Genomic DNA, 23,018 nt, shown 5'->3' on the forward strand with positions numbered 1-23,018 from the left:
TTCAAATATTTATCATATATTAAATTCTATAAAACATTTTGCAGATTAATCTTGGAATATATATGATAGATGACAACAATGAATTTTCAATTTTGGTTGATCGTGCTGTTGGAGGTTCGAGCATTCAAGATGGAGAACTTGAAATGATGCTTCACAGGTTTATTTATACATAACATGAGTGGAAGCAATAGAATTATTATTAAATTTTTAATACATTAGTAATTATTTGAAGCAATATTATGATTTATTTTATTTACATAGATCATATATTTTGAAAGCTAAAATATTTTCATTTATTTTACCAGGCGATTGCTCAAAGATGATGGTATTGGTGAAGCTCTGAATGAAACTATTTGTGAAGCAAAGTGTGAAGGACTAACGGTATGCAATTTAAAAAATGCAATTTTTATATTTTAATTTTGATAATATTATAATCTAAGTCTCCTTTTAAAATGCTTAATCACTAGATTTTTTTTAATTGAATTAATGTCAAGACATCTACAAACTTGAAGCATTGAAGTGGTCAATTTCATGTCATTATACATAGCAAAGTGATAGGAAATAGTATAAAGTTGGTGGTTTTAATTATGGAATAGGAATAGTCTTAGAGTAGATCTAGCTTAAGTGAACTCAATTTTCTAAAATTAGGAAATATTTATTGATCAAAAATTAACTAAAGAACCTACAAAATGAAAATATAACAAGCATTCTTATATAGGTTCTATAACAAGCATTCTTTAATAGTTAAGAGAACCTATATGCAAAAAATTCCTTATTAAAAGTCAAATCCAATTTGTGTAGGTAAGAGGAAGTCCATATCCAAAAAGCACATTTGAAGATATATATAATCTCACTTTTATTGTTATAAGGTTTCACTATCTAGTGTTCATTATTTACATCCTTTTTGTCCAACTCAAAATAGATTTGATAATCAATATATTAATTTTATTTGATATTAAATTTCAATATAGATATTAGACTATTTTTTAAGGAAGTATACTCAAAATAGTAAATATTAATTCACACCTAGGCTTCATCCAGAGGAATAGAATATACAAAACATTAGCTCACAACTTTAGACAAGGAAAATACCTAAATTGAGTCATATAATGGGATAGGGAAGAGCAAGAATTGAGCTCTTTCAAGTTGAACAATATACTAAAACCACACTACATTACATAATTACCTTATTTCATAGACCATCTTTATATTATTATGAAAATAAATATTTATATGTATATCACAATAATAGTCTTATAGATTTGTACTAATTGTTGTTATCTTATACATGATTGATTATTAGAAATTCTACCATTTTTAAGAGCTCTTTTAGAATCTAAATCTTTATTTAATTGTACTACAAGCACTTATGCTACCTAACTGAGATATGTGAGTTTTAAGAATTTTTTTAAAATGCTAAATATATTTATTTTTAGCATCATCCAAATAGATATTTTATTCTTGTCATACAATTTGTAGCCACCTCTATTCACTAGCCATTTTTTTCACAAAATATGTTCTCTTATTTAATTTTTTTCCTAATGTGTCCCTCTTAATTATTTTCTTTAATTATTCACACTTTAAAGAGTACTATTTTTAATACAATAAGTTTATCTCCTCAAAGTAAGATGATGAATGCCTTTTCCTCAAAAATTTCCTAGTAAGAGTTATCAAGATTGACGTAAGATTGGTTCACATCATATGTTATTTTTGAGCTTATTCTTGTCAATAACAAGCTTAACATTTATAAACCTTCTAATCAAATGTATATTATTTGATTGAAATATTGAGATCCATTCATATTAATGATGTGAGTATAATCTTTATGCAACTATTTTTTTATAATGTTCCTTAATAAATTTGTTTTTCGATTAAAATTAAAATCCTCCTATAGTTAAAAGAGATATAGTTAAAAGAGATGATCTTATATAGGATGTTTGATTTGGTAGTTCATTTATTCATATAAGAATAATATGAAGTAAAAGTATATGTTCATGCAAGTTTTGTTTCTTCTAGGTAAGAGGTATTTATTATGTTAGCATCAATACCATTGGAAGTGGTGCACAATGGCGTCGCACTATTGGACAAGAAATATATTCCCCATTATTACTAGCTTTCTCACAAGAGGTACATATTTATAGACGTTGAGTTTTTTTATAAATAAATTAATTATTAGATGTCAATTTTATTTTCTAATATAACTAGTGCATTTTGTCTAGCAAGAGGCCCAAAATTGGAATGATTTTCATCCTAGTTTTACAACAATGGATCTAAATTACTCGTTACCAAATAATGTTGCACTAATCACCCTTCAGGTTCTTACTTTTGATCCCTAAATCATATTTATTGCACAAAAGATACAAGTATATTAAATTCCTTTTTGCAATCAAATAGAAGTGAATAGAATACTAGATTTATAATGTTTTAAATTAAGTATTCATATAGTAATTTTATTTGGTGTCATTAGGATGTAGAGAAAAGTAATATTATATTAATTACTAATAATTGGAATGGTTTTTAAATAGGAACTTGAAGATGAAAGTGTTCTTCTTCGATTAGCCCATTTATATGAGGTATTGTTCAAACTAAATATTACCTTATTTCATTTTATACTTATTTAAGATAATTTAAACATGATGAAAAAATTCTAAATATTTAACCCACATAAAATAAATAGCCACAAACCCAACAATTTGACTTGGGAGAAAAGTATATATCAATGTTGCCATGACCAAGTTCTTAACTACACATGAAATAGCTCAACACAAGAACACAATAATAAATTTCCTTGTGTAGCACATATAATTTTTAAATTATTAGTGAGTAGAGAAAATAGAATATATTATAGTATAACCATCTTTAAAAGGGGTCTGCATAGATTTTTCACATCTAGATACCATATTAAAAAATACATTTAGTAAACCAAATTTAGCTGTAGTAGGGAGTTTTGATTCCTATACATTAATAAATTCATTTTCTTACCATCTTAGAAAAAATAACTTGATAAAGAGAACTAAAATTAAGGATGAATAGAGCAATAATATAGGATAAAGAAGAATCAATGTTTTTTATAGGATAAAGAAGAATCAATGTTTTTTATGTTATAAATAAGAAACTAGATCCTATACATTTGAAATTTGTTTTTTGTGTTGATTTCAAAAGTGCACAACTTAAATAAAATGATGCACGGTATTCCAAACCCTCTCACAGACTCTCAACAATATACAATGCAACTCATAAAATGATAAATTAACTCAAAATGTGCAAGAAATGTCTCATATTTTTCATTCAAAAACTCCTGAATGGATAGTATGACACGACATAACTAAAACTACATTAATTTGCAGCCATATGCATTGATGAAAACTATTACAAAATTGATAATAAAATTATCTAAAATAGAAAACAATAATTAATAAGAGCTACCACAAAATATCCCCTTGAAATTAGCCTTATTCTCTACAAACTTGCTTCTCCTCTTGGAGCTCTTCAAAAGACCCCCTCTTAAATCAACAATGGGTTATTTTAAACCATTTGTTGTTTTTATAATCAAGGGGGAAACATATTTCCCATTTAGAAATTGTTTTTACTACTTCTAGATGCTTTGTTAGCTCCACCCTCAAACATGCTAAGAATGCTAGTCAACTAGGCCACCCACTCCACTCAATAGGACCCCCAAGATAGAAACTAACCAATAAATTCTTCTTGACATTCATTTTAAATAGCCATCATTTAGGAAGGAAATTACGAGTGGTCACAAATGGTAACTCCCAAAGGATCACACCCAAAAGTAATACTTAATAAAGTATGTCCTTTTATTATAAATTTATTCCTCCTACAACATTATTTAATAAAACCCTTAGAAAATTTAAATTAAAATATTTTTTTGGTAGTGCAAGATTGCCTTTACAGCTCACAAATGCTCCTCATTATAAAACCTCAACAATTTCTTCTTTGATGGAACAATCCTTTAATATTAATTTTTATTCAGCATAATTATAATAATTTTTAATGACCTATGTTATATAGTTGTTAGTAAGGATGGATGAAAATGTCTTGAATAAGTTTTGAAAAAAGCCAAAAACTTAATTAAATTGTTTTATTTATTACATATTGGTGCCTTGATGGGGACAATCTAAATACCATACATCTAATTTTTCTAATATTCATCTAGTGTGATGAAGGTCAAGGGATTTATCTCATGGGAATACTCTCCATATACAATATAATACTTGATATAAATAACATTGTAGCTATATGCAAGATACAAGTATATTTCCTCTATCGCTAATTAACTACTCAACTTAGATTCATTGTTTGTTGAAATGAGTCACCCAACTCACTACTACTTCATACAAAATAAGCACATATACATTTGTATACCTTTGATTATGAAAATATCTAGTCCAATTTGAGTCAACAAATTTATGTGCACTCAACATATTTCCTCTATCATTAGTAGCATGATCAAATAAACAATTATTCATAGCTCCTTTTGAGTACTTAAACATTGTTTTTTACAGGTACAATATTCTTTACCTAGATATACCCTGAAATCACTTAGCCCATTGATTAGTAGAGGTGCAATCTTGTGTAGACTATTGCATACAAGAGAATTCCTATAGTACTTTATTAATTATTCTTCCTCATGTACTCAAAATAATTTTCATATTTAGTACTGTATTCTAGAATAGTGGTGTCAGACAATCAATCAGAAAGACAAGAAACTAACATACCAATGAAACATTAGATATAAAGACTAACTTAGTAAACTAGAACTAAACAAGCAAATCTTTCAAATGGTGTCTTATTGTTCTCTATCTTATAGGATTCCTCAAGTCAATAGTTGCTCTCAGATCATTGAGCAATTGGACTTTGGAATGAAAACTCCAAGAACGAGTGATATGCGATAAAAAAATGATCTATATGCAATATGTAACTAATATCTATGTGATAAACTTACTAATATGAGGATTATGATATGGTAATGATAACATGCTAGGCTAACATGATAAAATGCTATATACTAACAATGCTTCTAAATTATTAAGATGATGATTTGCAACAAAGAGATGAAAAACTTAAGACTTTGATAGACTATAACTTGGATGTATAAAACTTGTGATGTTGATAATGAGGAAATGAGGCCTATTTATAGAAGAAATAGGCAATCAAATGGTTAAGATTCAGTAATCTTAACAAGGGTCAGGATTTCTTGAGAATTTGGTGATCCTCAATCCATGTTTACAATTTTCACCAATGAAATGGTGATGATTGTCAACATGAGAAGGCTTGAGAGGAAAGAGAAGAGGCATTTTAAATGCCTGAAGAGACATGAGGGTTACCCTAAGGGATTTGGTTAGGGATGAGTAAATGGATAAATTCTTGTGTAAGGGTTAAAGGGATAACCATGGTCAAAGCAATGAATGCTTGAAGAGATCCATGGGTAAAAAGATGGTTAAGTTAGAGAGAAAGTCTCTAATCAAGGGTCAAGGTTGAGTTAACCATTAATGGTTATGTAAGAGCCTTACAAGTTTGGAAGTTATCTGGTTGAAGAAATAAATCTTTTAATGCTTTATGAAGGCTTTGCATATTTTTGAGAAGTGACTCCTTCTTAAGGAATGTACAAATGATTAGAAGGAGATTAGGCTAAATTGGAAGTGATTAGAAGAATCTAGAGGAAAGGATTAGTGGCTAAGTGGATTTGTAGGAGAATTCAAGTGGGAGGGTTCTTTAGGATTTAATTGGAATAAAATTAATTTATTTTAATTAGTAGTTGCAACTTGCATTTGATAGATTTAAATAAATATTGATTTATTTAAAAGTGAAAAGGGGTTTTAATTAAATGTAAATGGGGAATTTAATTAAATAAATATGATTTATTTAATTAAAAGATAGAATTTGGCTAAATGAATTAAATCAAATTGAATAATTTATTTAAAATAGAAGAAGGGTGAATGGATGAATTAATTAAATAGTGAATTTAATTAATAGTTGAATAATAGATGAATAAATAAATATAATTCATTTAATCAAGTGGTCATAAACAGGTGTCTACAAGTACATTTTTCCATACTCATCCTGTGTTAATTGATAGAGGTGAACTTATTGTTCTCCATTCTAAACCTCCACACGATCATCTTGAGGTACTTACTCTAATTTAATGATAGTTTCCTTTTACTTCTATCATTACAAATTTTTATTCTAATAATATACTTGGTATCTCCTAATTATTTCATATTAGACTTACTAACCAACTGAGTTTTGAGTTCCTAAATTAATGCTTTTATTTTATCCGATGGTAAACATATCATCAATATAATAATAATAACAATAATTAGTCCATACAATCAATTACCATATTGAATTATACCCAATGATCAAATTGATTCTTTCAAAACCTAATTCTAGTACACGTGTATCAAATTTTTGATCCCATATCTAAGGAGACTTCATTAGCCCATACAAAGACCTAGATTCATCTTACAAAGTAATTTTTATTTTCCTTTCACATTGTTTCCCTTATGCCTTTTCATGAAAATTCTCTCCTCTAAGTCTCCATGCAAGAATGTTATCTTGGCATACATCTTCTCAATTTCTAAATTAAGTCGTACAAAAATATATAACACAATTTTATTGAACTAACTGAGCAACATGGGAAAACACATCATTGAAGTCTATTCCCTTAACTTGGAAATAAACCTTTTCCACCTTGCAACTTTTACAACACAAGTGATCTATTTTCACTAAAATTATCCTTGTTAACACTCACTTATAGCCAATGGGTTTCCTATCATTAGGTAGATCCGCCAAATTATAAGGTTAATATTGCTTCTTTACCATCATCTCCTCATCCATGGCAGTTTTCCAAGAAATGTTTCCATTGGAAGTGAGAGCTTGTTCTGTAGAACTTGGTTCACTATTAGTAAAAAATTACAGAAAAAATTAAAAATTAGGTAGATTGTACCTATCAATTGATCTTTCTATATAATGGATCTTCTTACAATTTATTGTGAATAACTTCCTATCATATCTACACCTTATGCTTCTCTATAGTTCATGTCAAAATGTGCTCTTCTCTTCTTCTACCATATTATCATGTTTAAATTTGATACATTATGTTGCTCCATTTCTTTATGAAATATATCTCTATTTCAATATCCTTTAATTATTTAAGTTTGGACTTCACATAAATTTTCCTAAATGTAACATCTCTTGAGTAGATAAATTTCAATATTTTTAGATTTTAAAGCTTGTATCATTTGACATTAAATCCATATTCAATGAACATGTAACCCTTTTTTCTTTCTTATCTAAAGTGGATCACCATTCCTCAGGAATTTGAAAAACTGTCTCACATACAAATATCCCTAAGTTTGTTACCACTAGTTTTCTTCTATTCCACACTTCATATCAGATCTTATTTTTCATGTAGAAGTGAGAGAACCGTTTTTCAAGTAGAATGTGGTGTGAATAACCCCCACCCAAAAATATTGTCTCATGCATGTATTAATCTACATACTTTTGTCTTGATCTAATAAAGTTTTGCTTAACCTTTCTACAATCTCATTTTTCTATGTTGTGTAAGAGATAGTTCTTTGCCTAACAATTTCAATATGATTATATAAATTAAGAACTTTTTTAGAGTACAATTAAATATGACTTTGTATCTTAATAACATTTGTTTCCCTACTAATTTGATTCTTAAAAAGAGTTTTGAACATCTTAAACTTGATAAATACTATAAATTTAAGCCTAAGAATAATAATTAGTGAATGCCAATCAATACAAAGAATTATGGATGGGATGTCCATAGGCCCAAATTATGTATTTTCTCCAAGATATCCTTTTCTCTAGTGCTTCTAAAGTTGAAGTACAATATATTACACTTTTAGATACATAACGTTCACAAAAAGTCAACACTACTAAAATATTGACCAAGACTTTCCACCATGCCTTTGCTGACCAATATTTCCAAACTATTTTTACTCAAATGATGTAACTAAAAAAGATTTACTAAATTTGATTTATATGTAGTAACATTAGCAATTTTAGATAAAGTTGACATATTTAGCTTGGAAAAAGTACCACACCTCACTTCTTTTACAAAGCACCAAATTAACCTTACTAATCTACACCCCTTTTCATCAAAAGTAACATGAATTCTTACATAATATATTTCAAACACGTACATAGTATTTCTTTCTAATTATGATATACGCATTACATTTATGAGTGTTTGTACTCAACATCCATGAAACTTATTTTGACCATTCTCAGACTAAAAATCTTCAAAGATTTATTATCTAAAATGAATACTTTCCCTTCATTACTATTGGTATAGTTTGAGTATCATTGCTTATGTTGTGTCTTTTGAAAAGAAGCACCTAAATCAATCAGCCAAGAATCATCACCAATAATGTTAGTTAACACAAATGCATCATTGTTATATTCATCATTTTTAAAGGACTTATTATATTGGCCATCCTTCTTTTCAAATTTGTGCTCCTTTATGTGATTTGTGTTGCCATTATTCTAGAATTCTACCTTAGATTTACTTGGAGATTTAGATCTTTCATTACCTTTATAATTATTATCTCTCATCTTATTATATTTCTTCTCTTTTGATCTATGTCTTACCATAACGACATCAACAAATTTATCATTCATTGACCTTAGTTTCTTTAATTAACAAAAATGCTAAATATGTTTTTAATTTAAGTGTTGTATCATTATTTGTGATTGACATCATCAGGTTATCCCATAAAATTGGTAAATAAAAAATCAACAAAACACATTATCTTATTTATCTATTTTGACTCTTATTGATGCAAGTTGACTCAATATCATATTAAAAAAAAAAAAATTATTAGTTACACAATCGTCTTAATTTTAAAAGATTATACCTTCTTTTCTAAAACATATTTATTTACTGGGCTATAAATTGATATAATGTACCTAATATATATTCCATAGTAATTTTTTGTCTACTTGGGACACATTCATTAATATATAATTTGAAAGACAAAATTATATCGTAGTTCTAGCTTTCTTATCAAATATTCTAGTAATTTTTGTAGATGTATCTTACTAATCTCTCTCAACTAGAACAACCTCTATTTTAAACTTCCATAGTTCAAAGATTTGATAATTGAACTTGTCAAGTTTAGACAGGTTGGTGTAATCATTATAGATTTAATGCAATTTTATTTTATAACATAATCCTTTAAAGATTTTATTTTATTCCATTTATACACCAATCTTAACCTTTTGATCACTATAGGATTATTCTACCACACACTATGTCTGTTTAATCTAATGAAGTAAACATCACCCAAAATATCAACCATTTTCAATAGCAAATATTAGATATTTTTACCTTTATTATAAATGATTGATAAATTAGAAAAACTAATTCTAGCATTATGTGTTTTTTTAATATTCAACATGTAATAAAGCTAATACAATATGTATGAAAGTAGTGAAATTGCATGTAGTCACAAGATTAAACACAACACAAATATTTATGTGGGAAACCCTTACAAGAGAACCCAACACCAAAATGTGCTCATAATTTTATCATTTAAATTCAATACAATAAGGTCTATACGAAAACTATTACAAAGTCCCAATCTACAACATACCTATCTTTTGTAACTAATCAAATGTTTACATACCAACAATATACACAATACTTTATGTGTCTATTAACATGAGTTAATAAATTAAAGTAACCTTGACACATTTTCACAAACTATATATGTATGTATGAATTCATGGGAGTATCAACCTTCCAACTATATTACTAACTTACATAATACCAAGAGACTTGTAACCGTATATTGTACATACATGTGACCTTAGAATATCATACTTCCAATCAAGTGAGATGTATCCATGTGGAGAATATCCTTCTAAACTATGCCACTAGCACACACTATGAAACAATAATTATATTCTTTACATTATTGGTATTAGCATGTTCCTTGTATAACCACTACTACCAAATTATTGCTTTCTATAATATATACAAATATGAATTCACTCCAAATTATTTTCATTACCTTGTATAATCTTCTAAGACATTATCTGACCCTTATATCATGCTAACATGTTTACTAATTTTATTATGGCTTCTCTTGTATTACTGGGCATGCTCCAATAAACATTAAAGTGATATGTAATTTTGAGTTCTTCTATATACCTTGCAGTTACTATTATGACACCCTTGCATGTTGAACAACATATATGATCTACCAAAAGACCTACATCATCATTAATATATGTAAATTGCCATGTTTTCTATACCACAATACCTAAAAAATGATCATATTTTATTGCAATCCATCACAATTCACCATGATGAAGTTTGTAGATAAAAAATATCCCAAGGGATTCTCCTTGGTATGTATCACCTAAATCCCAATAATTAGCCTGCAGTATTACATATTAAATAATTGAACTATACTTAGTATTTGAATGACTTACAACAACAACTAGTTCTCTAGTCCAAATTATAACCTTACATGTAACTTATCACATGCTTTCCATCTCAAACCGTATATTGAAAAAGAAAAAGAAACATAGAAAACCATTTCTAAAATTATGGGTTGAAGACCATGACCCAATACTTAAGGGTGTGAAATAGTCCAAGTCTAATTTGTGTGTGCCTCTTAAAGAATAACTCCTCTCAACTTAGAAAGCAACTCTTAATTTTGCTAATTAATCCCTAATACCAAGAATGATACAATTACATCCTAAGAACTCTATGTATGTGTACAAATTTCTTTAACATACTTTTTACACAGCTAATAATAATGATTGATCAAATATGTTAGTCATAGTCCTCTTGGTAACCCCATATTCAGCAATTCTTATAACCATCCTAAAACTAAAGACACATGGTGGAGAGGGATAACCATGAAAATCTCAAGAGTCCTTCCAAATTAGGTGCCCTTTTGCATATGGTAACAGTATATATAATTTTATGGTATATATATTAAATAATCGTAACTAGACCTAGAACTTAAATGGTATTTTACATCTAGTCATCACCTAGAACTTGGAGATGCATCCCCATATAACACTAAAAGAGAGATGAAAGGAACTATGGTATAAAGGAAGGGAATTACAACTAAAATACACCACTTCCCATGTATTTGGAGGCCCAAGATTTACCATACACTCATTCTTCTTCTTCTGTCCGCTGCGTGGATTTCCCTTGTTTTGTGAACAGTTTGCAAAACTTGAATTTTCAAATTTGAAATTCTGTGCTTGCTCCCTCTTACTACACTGCGCAATCCTCCATCAATCTTCCTTTGTATTAAATCTGTAATTCTCTTATGAGAATTATTCTTATTTTCTATGCCTACGCACCCATCGATCTCCCTCTAAAGCTCTTCCCTCTCTTTTCAGCACCATTCTCTTCCATTTGTGCAGTCCTCCTTCTCCTCTATTTTCTGCATTTTTTTAAAGACTATTCTTCCTTATTCAAATTTGTATTTCTTCCCAAAATCAGCACCCACTCTCTGTCAATTCCATTTCTTTTTCTCCAGTGAAGCTGAAATTTATTCTCCCCTCTTTGCCACACAAGACTTTGACACAACCCTTGTGATTTCTGGATTATTTTAAACAATAAATTTCTTTTGTTTTAAAATTGTTTTGTACTTGTACATTTCCAGCTATGGGACCATTTCTTCTACTGGCCTAGACCTCTGCCACAGGAATATTAATATTTTCTAAATGTCAGATGAGTGTAGCTCTGAACAAGAGGAAATCCCCAGACTACGAAATTATCGGGACATTTTGTCACTGGAAATGACAACATTGTCCAATCTTTTTGCCAACTAACCACAAATGTACATTAAAATTAATATGAACAAACAAAAACCAAAACTCAAACATTTTTGGGATGCGGATTGTTCACTGGCCTAGGTGCTCCCGTATGAGACACACAGGGTAATAAGTTTGTGAACATAGGTTAAAAAGTAGAGTTGAATAGTTTGATCATCTTTTCAAATTACAATAATTTGTAGAGAACTCTATTACTGAAACATGCAACTCAAATTCATTTTTTCTTCCTCCTCTTCCAGCACGTAGTTGGAACAATCATCACTCTCCCCCAACAATTTTTTTCTGCACTCTTCTCTCTTAGTGTGAAATTAGTTCCACTATAACCTGTCCTCCTCCACCTAGAAGTTCCCTCTCTCCTTGTTTATGGGATACAACCCATCATTAATTGACTACCTCCACCAAATTTCACCTGCAACGTCTTATACAACTTCTACATACAAACATCTAACATCTCCACACCAATCTGCAATTACAAAATTGATTTGGTCCTTTCTTGTATAAACTTGCACTAATTCTTTCTTATATATCTCTTCACATGCAAATCCACATCAACTTTTTCATCATAAAATTTAGAAAATCAAAAGTTACCTCTTCATTCTTTGTTGCTCCAACATCTTCTTCTTCATCAGCCGTTGTCATCATCATCTTTGTGTCCTCCAAAGGACTCATCACTGCAGCAACTCGTTCATTGTCTTTAAGGTCTACACCTTAATTTGGTTTCTCAGTCATTGCGACAAATTTCTTTCTGCTTCCCTTTTTCATGCCTCCTCAAGGTATGCTCTTTCAATCTCACTCTTTTTCTTAATCATCCTTTTGTACAAGGATCTTCTCGATATATTTTTAATGCACTCATCTTCCTTTCTATGACAACTGCAATCTCTAATCTTTTCTCCTTCATGCCCTCACAAAGACATGTTACAGCTAAGAACTCTTCCATATCTTCTCTTTTATCCTCTTGCATGAGGACCTCTTCTTCAATGCCATAGGCTTGACATCTTATTGCAATTTATGTCTTGCTTGCAAATTTAAATCACTATAAAAATAATTATCAAAGAGTCACCAATGGCCCTTCTTCATCTTCTTTTCCTTGTGCAACCAATTGCTTCTTCTCCATCAACCTTTCAACTACAACATCCAATAAATTTTGAATTCCCCGTATCATCCTTGTTTTCTCAACCTCACAATCAAACTTGAGATCATTACTATCCATAAATATTATCCACAAAAATTCTTCATTTCCTTCACATAACCTACTTTGTTCACATATTATCGCTGCAACTTGTGCCTCATTATCTTCTCCACATGTGTGGGCTACCTCTACATACTTATATCTCCATTTAATCCCTACCAAATGGCTGCAACACACCTTCTCTTGGCTCTTCTTTGTCCTGTCACACCTAGTATAATATATGCTTGTATGATGTAGCTAAAAGCATATGCAACTAATGCACCAGATTTAAATGAAAGTGGTTCAACACTTCTAAATGGCTATTTCTCACGTCTTACCTCTTAAAAATTATTAATAACTTGTAGATATAAATGTATTCATGGGCATGTTTTAGAGGGGAACAAGGTAAAAGGAAATATAGAGTATGTAGATATGTTTCTCTTATTTCTCTTTATGAATTGAAGATATATCTAAAAGGTAGCAATGTTCTATTAGAAAGCTACTTTTTAAACTTTCATGATATATTATCTCTATAAAATTAGAAAATATATAATTTTTTAAGTTTATAAGATGCATATGTTTACTCCTTTCCTTTGAAATAATAGGGTGGTATAAGGTGATTTATTTTTAAGTTTTGATACTAATATCTTAGGGGTACCTATGGTCCCATGTAAATGTTCAATAAGTGCAAAAGATAATTTAGAATATTCTTCTATAATGTTAGAGTTGCTATAGTTTAGAGATTGAAAATAAGTCATGAAAAATAAGGGGTTTAAAATTATGCAACCACTAATAATAAAAATTATGCCACATAGTTATACACATTTCCTTATCTTCTTTTTTACTTTTTTACTCCAAATTTTATCTTGAAAATTTCTCTTATTAACTCAATTTATATAGTAGAACAAATATAATTAAAGAACTACTTAAAACAAGTACAAAAATAAAATAAAAATATAAGACCACTAGCTCCACAAAGGGCTCCTTCAAATTTTGTGTGGGGGCTGCTAAATAAAAAGAGCTAAACAATTGCACTTGACCATTTTCTAAACAAAAGGGAGATGAGTAGATGTCTTTGAGAAGGGTATATATTCTATAAATCTTAGTTCAATGTTTATTTCTCTTTGAGAAGGTATATATTCTATAAATCTTAGTTCATGGTTTATTTCTTTTTGTTTAATTTTGTTAAAATTTTAGTGATATCCATGGAACATTAGAGAAGATTAGTGATTGAATTTTGAATGTGTGAGAGGATTTATTGGTACACAATGTTGTGTCACATTTTTATAAAGGAACCGACCAACATAACTAAAACTGTTTAACTTTGATCCCATAAAAATGACATTTCTAAATTGATTTTTTTTTTTTTTAAATCAGTAATAGGCCAAAGCCGATAAAATGTACATAAACTACCCCCTATGGGATTTGAACTTTTGACCTCTCTTTCAAGAGCACAAGTTCTCCACCACTAGGCCAACTCAGGTTGTACATTTCTAAATTGGATATTGAAATTATGTAAACTGATCAAATGTAGAAATATGAATGAAATTTATGTCTATTATTTTAAAAAAAAATTTGGATCAAAGATGATATTTTTTTTATAAATTCAAAGACAGATTATCAGGGTCTGCACCAAAAGAAATGAAAATAGACTTATTGTTTTCTGATTTTTTTTTACCAAATAGAGAACATATATATGCAGTGTTAAAAAAAATTAAAAAATAATTTTGATGTATATTTTTCTCGTTATAATATTTTGAAGTCCAACATAGCTAAATTTGATAGTTTTTCATTACATCACCTTTTGACTACCAAATTTATCATTAACAAAAAAAAAACACCCTTTTCGAGAATATTCTCTCACCTAGTGAAAACAATTTTTTAATTTTTTTTTATAATTTCTAATCAGCCTCTTTTTGAACTTTAAAAAGCTACTCATAATGTTTAATTAATAAAAAATATTAAAATTAATCAAAATACTAAAAAAATTATATCTCTAGATTCGTGACTTCGAGCTCTACAAAAGAGTATTTTTTAATTTTTGTAAAAAAATATTCTGCTTGAAGAAAAAATGAGAAGAAGTGAAAAGTTTTAGAAATATAGAGTTTTTGACCTTTTTTGTGCCACATCACATGCCACATAGGATAGTCCGACTGGACTACCCTTAGTTCTAACATTAAAAAAAATTGAATTTTTTTTGGATGGCACCATTTGAACTAAGGGAGTCTGGCCAGACTCTCGACGCCACGCGGGCCAAAGGTAGTTATGTCCAGACTACCCTCTGTTGGCCCAAAGTGTGACACAACTCCGTGCTTTGGCCCTCTTTCAAGTTTTTTTAAAGATGCAAGAATACAACATGAAGGATATTGTGGGAAGAGTGAGAAAAAGAAATGATTTGGAATCACTTTCTTTTTTAATGTGGTGATAATATATTTTAATTCAAGAAAATACATTGCTTTTATGATGATTTTTTAAATAATTTGAATCTAATAAGCAATAGATTATTTATGAATGCAATATTTTTTTGGTAGAAGGATAAAGGAAAAGATGGGCGAAAAAATAAAATACAATATATTTGTAAGCCTCCCTTTGCAATCTTTATATTTCCATTTCATTTTTTAAATTCAAAATTACTCCAATTTTATAATAGTACAATTCTTGTTAGTAATAACTGAGTATATGAAATATTTTAAGGGTTGGATAGCGAATTTCTATTCCTTTTTTTCAACTTTAGAGAACCTTGGTTTTGGGTATCTTCAATGCATTTTTTTTTGGTACACATCCAATATTTTCATTTCATTGACAAATGTAGAAAGAAATATGTTTTTATTAGTGTATCAAGGTGATTCATCCTAGGTGACATCCTTTATTGTTTGGAAATCTTGGTGATTTAGGGATTTTAAGGGGCATCCTCCTTTTTATTAACTATATAGCCCACTCTCAATGGTTCATAAAAATAAAAAGATACATTTAAAAGGAAAATTCAACATCCTTTATATTCACACATGATCGTACTAGCGTTCCTTTAGATTCTGTGACCTCACAACCTTTTTCCTGCGGCTCATCTGCAACCAGTAGCACTTTCACTACAACCTTCGAAAGCTACTTGTGTTGGATCTAATGTGGTGCCTACTCAATCTTTTGTGGCTTCCTTGCAGCCTGTTGATGATTCTATTGGTCCTTTTAACACGAACCCCCTTCCGAACATTTTCTCCCTTGATGATCCAAAGGATAGTATTGCATGGATGACTGTTTGTCATAGGCAAAATGGGAGGTCTTTCACCCTTCCCCAAACCTTCCCCAATCAAGGCTTGGATATTTCTATTCCTCCTTGATTTGGGTCAATTTTGTTTTTGGTCTTGCAAGCCCCTTTGTGTGCTTGCCTGATGAGGTCTATTGTTTTTGGGATGTTGATGGTCTTTGACTATGTTAAAGGGTCAGTGCCCTAGTCAACGTTTTTTTTAATCAAAAACATGTTGTAATTAATTTTAAAATTTAATTATTTTTTGTTTGTTTAATTTATTGAAATGGTTGTCTCACATCATCCATATTTTTTCTTTTGTCCTTAAAAACTATGTCTCCATTTCCTAGAAGAAACACTAGATTTTACATATATATACTTACAAAAAAATATGTAGTTTCATTAGATTGTCTATTTGTAAGACTAATTCACTTCGTTAGGTTGTTTCATTATCACTTATATATGCATCAAAGTGCATGCAAGCATCTAGATAATTTAAATGTACACGTCCCTATCCATGACTTTTGATTTGATAAAAATAAAGTGGAAGCGTTAAAAGATACATCAATGCTTATAATTTTTTTTTATAAAATTCAAATAAATTTTATTTGTGTCATACTTTAATGTAGATTTATATCATTCATAAATTTTAATTCTTCAACAAAAAATGAGATATTATTAGATTGATTTTACTAATTATTTAGCATCTATGACACAATAGGCAGGCGAAGACTCACTATATTCACAACTTGCAAAAGTTGAGCTCAAAAAGGTTTTCTCAACCAAAAAGGTGAAACTACAATATTTATTCATTTTTTCTACTTAATTTTTCATTGAATTATTGATTGATTGGGTGATCTATAACTATAGGTATTGAAAATAAAGGAGATGAGTTTGTCAGTTAATCAAGAGAAGTCAAAAATGAAGAGATTAAGTTGGAAAGTAATGGGTGATGATACAACAAAAGCTAGGAGTGTAAGAGGTGGTCCTCTGGATATTAATGACATGGTTGTAGAGTTGGGTCCGATGGAAATACGCACTTTTATCCTAGAATTCTAATAACTAGGTGGTTCACTTATTGTTAGTTTTGAAGTACATTTACTTGTAGTCTTTAATAAATAAACCAATTTCTTCCAATAACTAGGTGGTTCACTTATTGTTAGTTTTAAAGTACATTTACTTGTAGTCTTTAATATATAAATCAATTTCTTCCAAGAGGACGTAATTAGAGGTTCTCGAGAAGCTATTATACTTTTTTAATATTGGCCAAAGATTGGAATTAACTTTCTCCAATTGGAAAGGCTTCAAATAAAGACTCCATCTTCATATTAAAAGGAATTTGAATACAATATTATAGTCCCAAACTATGACAACTTGTCAATACACCACTCACCTATATACTTTAATAATAATAATTTATTTTCTATTGCATATATGTAATATAATCTCAATCATTTTAAATAATAATTTGAAGAAGCATTATATTGTGGGAAATATTTTTATGCTCATATCAAATGCTTGAATCAAAATAAGTAACTAGTTTCTATCGTACTTGAGTAGAAAAGTTTCATATATTTTAAAGTTAATTATAGATGGCAAGGTGAACTTTTTTAAATAGATGGCGAATGAATTCTAGATTTTAGCTAGGGGATTATTTTATGTTGTCTTCATACTCTAAATACATATTAAAAGACTTTATTGTTGTCTTTTAAAAATCAAACTGTTTCTTAATAAGATTTCTATTATTTTAGTAAATAATAACATATATAAATTAACTTCTAAAATATTTATTATTAAAAAATGAGCTAAAATAGCATTGAAAATGTAATTTTTGACTACCGGTGGATTGATTGAAAGGTACACAAATTTTTGATTTAAATTTGATGGTCTCTTATGCATCTACCACTTAATATATGAGCAGCCACTATTTTTCAACATTGCCTTTATATTGCATACAATTGTATCACTTTATTATACAGAAATAAGAAGATGCTCATAATTATCTATCTTTACAACTATTTTACTATTGCAAATCACAAGTAATTTCTAAATGAACAATAATTTTAGACCTACAATAAAATTTCCCCAACAAATATAATTTTAAACTTATTTCCTAAAAAAAATAAAAACTAGAGCATTTAGAATGCTTAAAACCTATCACATTACCATGAGATATGAGAATGGACTATTTCATGCCCGTTCACTCTCTCCTTCCCTCCAAGATCTCCCATGATTAAATGTTAATATACTATCAACTATAGTGTTTGCAATATCATACATAGTTACAAGGTAAAGTAAGAGTAGTGGTCATGCCCTTGGCTCACCAAAAATTAAAAGTATCTAATTTTTAAAGAAAACAAACATGCCTAATATGGATATTTAAACTTGGATAATAGTAAAATAAAAATTCTTTCAACTACTATATAGTTATATCAGGGATTTAAATCATTTAGAGTTAGTGTTCAATGATGTTGTTTTCAAGATCTTGGAAGGATCATCATTAATCCCTAATTCTCCTTGTTGTTTTTTCTCATTCCTATCTAGGTTTCTGCACATTTATGGAGGTAGTTGGGATATTCATATCATGTTAACCATTATGTTGATGAGATTTAAAATCAATAAATCCTACTTTCATATTATAATTTTGGCAATTGTCTCTTTAATTTTTAAGCTTGATGACTATCATGGAACCCTCAATCTCTTGAATTTGAAGTTTAGTTTGTCTTAGAATGTATTTGTGGCCTCATTTGAGTTCTTGATTAATCAATCTTCCTTGTAGAAAATATTTTTGTTTTCTCATCATTGATTGGCCTCTAGTGAACCTAGGTAAGTTGCTTTTGTTTTCTCTATTTCATTTTTGTGTTTCATTGTCTATGTGGGTTTTTTATTTTCTTTTACCCTATTCTTTTCTTTGTTTTGCATTTTTTTTGGGTTTGTTTTGGAGGGTTGACATCATTTTGCCTCTGTTGTGTTGTTTGGCCTCATCTTTTGGGTTTTTTTCCCCTTGTTGTAGCCCCCCCTTTATCAAATCTTGCTTTTCCTTGATGCTGAAGTAAAATTGGCCCATGAATTTGTCATGAAGATTCTAACTAGTTTTCATATGTGCCCAATTTTCTCATATTTTCTCTTAGAGTGATTGTAGGTAAACTCAAGCCTAGTTCTCACAGGATGTATTTTTTATTAGAAATGGTTAAATATGGTAGGCTTCAATAATCAAATTTCCAAATTTTTAAATCCTTCACCTAAAATGAAAAAAAATGCAATGCCAACCATTGAACGTGGAGACCCTATAAGACAAATAAATACCTTTAAACTCTATTAATGCCATGGATTTCCGTCTTTAAGATTTATCTATAAATCTATAAATCTATAAATCTTTCATTTAGCATCCTTATTAGATAAGACATAAAATTGACTTCAAACTCAATAAGGTTCTTAACAATTGATTAAGCTACATTTAACCCTTGGACTTCTCTCCTTGGGTTTCCAAATTGATGTTTGAATTGGGTATGGGTAAGAAGTAAAGATAACTCCCAATCCGTGATCCCCAAGGCAACGATCTTCAGAACTCTTAGATAACTGCTCATCAGTATCGATAATTGAGGTTTTTTGCTTGAGTCTCTCATTCTATATAGTGAAATGGGTATCTTTGACTCTTGATGCCCGATTGATCACAGTCCTAACGCTATGAACATCAGATGTTGGACATCAGTGTTTCGGTTGTCTGTGTTCGCTTGAGTACAAAAGGTAAGTAAAAGATTGACTAGGGCACCATTATCAGCAATAACCTTGATAGCCAATTGAAAAATGTGTGGAATGAGGTCAAATTTTATATGATCTCCTATCTAGTTTACTTGCTAGCTTCCCAGGTCACATTATCTAGTCTAGTAAGAGTGTACTAGTGGATTCCTTGAGGAGTGACAGGGTCAAGGTATATAATCATTATCCTCAATTTCCTTTAGAGAAAAGCCAAAAGATCTACTGTCCGGTGAATGATGCTTTCATCTTTGCCATTATCAAACAAGTAGAAAATGAATTTTCCAAAAGGTTGAAGCAAATCCAAAGTTGAAGAAGTGGGGATGTTGATACATCCAATTCAAAACCTTCTCTTAGATTAGAGTTGCAGGATGCTACAGAGCTCCTTCCGAGCTTCCAAGGTATCCAAGTGATAAATGGATATTGCTGGAGGTTTGTAGGTAAGTGGGAGAAGTCCATAAGATAGTACTACAAAAGCATAGTAGTACAAAAGCATAAATCTAGTTTTTGTTTTCCCATTAAGATTGGTGTTTTCCCATTAAGATTGGTGCCTATTTATGAATAGACATGAAAAATGCAAAAACAACATAGATTGAAATTGCTTTTCTTTCCATGGATCTACACGAAGAAACAAGGAGTAAGCTTGATCCCATTGGCAAGATTGGCCTAGTCAGAGTGGCTTTCTAAAAGCATCAACCAGCCATTGAAGACCACTGGGCCAACTGTATAGATGAATATGAGGTCCGATCAAGAGAATTCTATAGGATGGAATTAATATTGGTAGATATTTACAAAACATAGTCAAGATTCCTAAGGGTTTGGAAGAATATGGAAAGATGCTACATCCATTTAAAATATTAAAGGTATATGTTAGTATATGTATCAAAAGAAGGTGTAATGGTTAAGTCGATAGTAATATATGTTAAAAATTTGGGAATTTTATATATGAATGAATATAAATTTATTTAGAATTGTGAATTATCTGGAATTATTGTATAATATAATATATTTATCACATGGAAATGATTAATTTACAGAATTGGATAAAATAAATACATTTGTTTTTAGATGTCAAGATATCTTCTTTATTCCTCATATCATTCTTTCGAAGAACATAAATTCCAATTCAAACTAAAGAGTGGTAATCTATTCTTCAATGATTGCTGCTGTTTAAGACTGGATGACATGAAAATAAAGATAAATCCCTTTGATAAAAACAATACTTTCTCACAACTCAAAATAGAATCTTGAAACTATATCAGCTATACTTAGAACTAAAATTTGAAATGGCCACATTATGTAATCAACTACTAAAAACACATCTTCGCATATTAAAAAATAAAAAAAATAATCTAAATCCATTATGTGACCATAAGGTCCGTGCCTTATTTGTCATCATTCAAACTGAAGTAAATTTATTGAGAATCCTTAACTACGGTTTCTTTCTCGGTATAGAAGCTGAAAGTTGCTTTGATATGGTAAGAAGTGGTTGGTTCATTTCTTCACATAATTGTATGCACAATACCCAGTAAAGATAAGTCTGCACAATTTCAATACATGTAATGAATCTTAGGTTACCCGAAATGATATTATAACTGATAGTTGCATTGTTGCACAATTGGGCTAGAGCATCAGGATGAATAAGTATAGTAAAGTATTTACTATTTTTGAGCTTGATTTTAAACAACTAAAAGTTAAAGGATGAAGGATGAATGATGAATGCTTGATTAACCTGTAAGTTCATACCAAAAAAATATCACCTTGAAATCGGGAACAATGAAATTTGGTTAGCAAGACATTTAAACTACTATTTTCAACTGTAAGATCGCAACAAGATTTTAACAATAAATATTGTCATGATTCTGGTTTTATCAACTCTTACGTGTTTGCTTTTCTAAGTCCTTCTGGTTTTGGCTATATACTTATTTCTGGTACTTGAAAATATATTGATTTTAATTCATGGTTTGTGGTTTCCTACTATAGGCTTTAGGCTAAGGGACACCTACAATGTGAAGATTGTCTGGGACCTTTGGCAAATGTTTAATTAAAAATACCCTTCCAGTGACGACATCTAAAAGTTTCAACAATATTAACAAATATTTCGACGTGAGATAATTTGGACGCGTTTATTCTGGCTTCAAAATGGCAGTACAGATTGACTAACACGCGTGTTAGTCACGTGTTTTACACCGTTGATTTTGTAATAAACGACTACTATTGACTAACACATCGCTATCACATTGTACAAGAAATCCATTTTAGAACCAGAATAACCGCAACCAGACAATTTCAGTGGAGCATCTCCACCCATAAAAACCTACCGACTAACAAGATGTCTATCTATAATACAGTTTGTTCGATAACTGAGGTTGCAAACATGGACATGACAGCCTAAATGATAGCCTAGACCAAGGAATGGGTTGAATCTCTTTTTGCTGCTATGTTGGACTTGCCTGAACCTAAAAAGCAAGAGCAAACCGGAAGGAAAGCAGGAGAATCCTCCAAGACTGGAGAGCCTTCCAAGCCTACTACTACAAAATACAAGGGTTAATTTGGAGAATCATACAGGCCCTTTCCCACTGTATTCAAAGAGAAAAAGGTAGGATCTTCTAAGGCAAGAGAACCTGTTGAAGCAACTGCTATTCAAAGAAAAGGTACATATGTCTTAGGAGAGGCTAAGACCTATAAAAAGAAAGAGTAAAGAGGAGATTAGAACTTCATTTCTTCTTCAATAAAAAATTAACTTAAAACTGAACAAACACAATTATATATCACCATTACAATCATTATTAAAATCTAAATATAATTTCATTGCTAAGTGTTAAAAAGTCATAAAATTTCAATTGTTTTTCAAATTTTAAAATTTTTAAAAATTATAAACATTCAAATTTTCATTTATGCCATGCTTCACTAAATGGATTGCAAAATACAAAGATGATTTTACTTTAGTGTGTGGTTTAAGGCTGGTCGTTCGTATCTTTTGCTAGTCAATCAGCAGAT

The 23,018-nt window shown here is 29.8% G+C and overlaps 1 protein-coding gene across 2 annotated transcripts in view; it reads left to right on the plus strand.

The window, feature by feature from the left end:
- Positions 1 to 17,616, plus strand: part of LOC131043302 (alpha-mannosidase) — a 228,837-nt gene extending 211,221 nt beyond the window's left edge. The window contains exons 21-27 of one of the 2 annotated variants that reach the window (XM_057976493.2): positions 45 to 157; positions 306 to 381; positions 2,017 to 2,127; positions 2,220 to 2,315; positions 2,526 to 2,573; positions 16,984 to 17,052; positions 17,133 to 17,616. In XM_057976493.2, the coding sequence (XP_057832476.2) occupies positions 45 to 157; positions 306 to 381; positions 2,017 to 2,127; positions 2,220 to 2,315; positions 2,526 to 2,573; positions 16,984 to 17,052; positions 17,133 to 17,321 (702 nt within the window). In that variant the 3' untranslated portion in view covers positions 17,322 to 17,616. The remainder of the gene's footprint in view (positions 1 to 44; positions 158 to 305; positions 382 to 2,016; positions 2,128 to 2,219; positions 2,316 to 2,525; positions 2,574 to 16,983; positions 17,053 to 17,132) is intronic. The other variant, XM_057976492.2, reaches the window with a different exon arrangement.
- The last annotated feature ends 5,402 nt before the right edge of the window (positions 17,617 to 23,018 follow it).

The sequence above is a fragment of the Cryptomeria japonica genome, chromosome 5 (assembly GCF_030272615.1).
Source record: "Cryptomeria japonica chromosome 5, Sugi_1.0, whole genome shotgun sequence".
NCBI classification, from domain to species: Eukaryota; Viridiplantae; Streptophyta; class Pinopsida; order Cupressales; family Cupressaceae; genus Cryptomeria; species Cryptomeria japonica.